Source organism: Sinocyclocheilus rhinocerous, unplaced genomic scaffold, assembly GCF_001515625.1.
Source record: "Sinocyclocheilus rhinocerous isolate Xijiao unplaced genomic scaffold, SAMN03320098_v1.1 scaffold285, whole genome shotgun sequence".
Lineage (NCBI taxonomy): Eukaryota > Metazoa > Chordata > Actinopteri > Cypriniformes > Cyprinidae > Sinocyclocheilus > Sinocyclocheilus rhinocerous.
In genome coordinates this window covers 1,644,412-1,646,075 of record NW_015630288.1, presented here as the reverse complement: position 1 = coordinate 1,646,075, position 1,664 = coordinate 1,644,412, and the positions used below count along the sequence as shown (strand labels likewise).

Sequence of the window (1,664 nt, the reverse complement as noted above, 5' to 3'; positions counted from 1 at the left end):
GCTCCCCTGACTACAATGTCCAGCAAAACATCAGAATAATCAAAAACCGGTGAAATATCGGGTGGTGTGTACTTCCGAATGTCCAGCAATTCGTCTCTGGTGAAACTGATTGCAGGGATATAACTAAAGACAGGACAAACTAACAAAAACATAAAAACAACTGTGGAGCACGCCACGGAGGCAGCCATCAGCGTCGGCGCCATCTTACATCTAATCCAAAGAATGAGACGGGAAAAATGTATCACTGAGGCTGCAGATGTTAATGACAAATAATAAAACTAGTACTCACATATTCTGGTTTGTGCTGTAAAAGTTGCTTGACTTTATTCACAGCTGAAGGCGTCTGAGAATAAAAAATGCGTTCAGTGATTATTTATGGCAGATGAAAGAAAGTGTGGCATTGTAATAATTTGACAAATTCAGTATGATAAAACACTCAGAAATAAAGGTACAAAAACTGTCACTGGGTCAGTAGTACCTTTTGTATCGTTTTACCTCAGAAGTGTGCATATTAGTAGCGTAAAGGTACATATTGGTATCTAAAAGGTACATAGTAGTACTTTTTTTTTTTTTTGCAAAACAACCATCCCAGTAATGGTTCTTGTTCCTTTCTTTCTCAGTGTGAAATGTCATTTGAAAAAGATATGTTGGTTTCAAATCACGACGACCAAGATTATTTTTTCACCAAAATACAGATGTAAAGTCAACATAATTTAGATTAAAAGTTATCGAATAATTGCTAATGCACTCTTTTAGATTTTTGCCCCTAAAGTTTGATATAAAGACAATATTCAAATTATACTTTCAACTACAAATTTAAATCAATGAAATATGAAAAATGTTGAAACTTATGCATTGCTTTAATCAACTGAAGATGTCTAGAAGACTCTCCAACTAAATCACAAAAGTTTTCAAATAAATAAATAAGCAAATGAAAGAGAATATAGTTTATCTGACAACTGTCCTGTTGTTTTCCTATCCTATTAACTTCACATTTTAGTGCTTTTCACCCAAACTTTCATATATTTCTCCTTCAATCACAAACAGCTTCTTAGGGAATTTGGCGGTGTGATGTCTGGTGAATTTCTGGGTGACTGGATATGAAACCAGATGAAACCATTTTGTGTGATGTCTGAGCTCCTTCTGCTAACTAACATGTGACTCCATGTTCTATTTTACAAGAGAAGATGCTACAAACATAAATAAGATGCCTGTGCTTCCATTGACAATGGCAAACTAGCACACCCACAAGTTTGAGATAGTCTCAAGGCTGATAACTGGAAGTTTGCTGGTTTAAGGCCTTTAAGCACTCGTCAATTTTGGGCAATCCTTTTAGACTAGTGGGAAAAACATTGAAAATACACATTTAATTTATTTTAAAGGGGTCATATGATGCGATTTCAATTTTTCCTTTCTCTTTGGAGTGTTACAAGCTCTTGGTGCATAAAGAAGATCTGTAAAGTTGCAAAGATTAAAATCCAAAAGAGATATTCTTTATAAAAGTTAAGAGTCAACCACGCCTACCTAAAACGGCTCGTTCTAACACACCCCCACATACCTACGTCACTATGTGGGAAGATTTGCATAACACCGCCCAAATGTTCACGCAAAGAAAGAAGGCGTAACTTTGATTCTCACTGTAGTATTGTTGCTGCCACCGCCGC

The 1,664-nt window shown here is 36.0% G+C and overlaps 1 protein-coding gene across 1 annotated transcript in view; it reads right to left on the bottom strand.

Annotated features, from left to right (window-relative positions):
• The window catches only part of LOC107740016 (iron-sulfur cluster assembly 1 homolog, mitochondrial-like), a 5,762-nt gene that overhangs the window by 1,344 nt on the left and 2,754 nt on the right, over positions 1-1,664 (bottom strand). Inside the window, exon 2 of the mRNA XM_016552287.1 lies at positions 286-343. Within this exon, the coding sequence (XP_016407773.1) occupies positions 286-343 (58 nt within the window). The remainder of the gene's footprint in view (positions 1-285; positions 344-1,664) is intronic.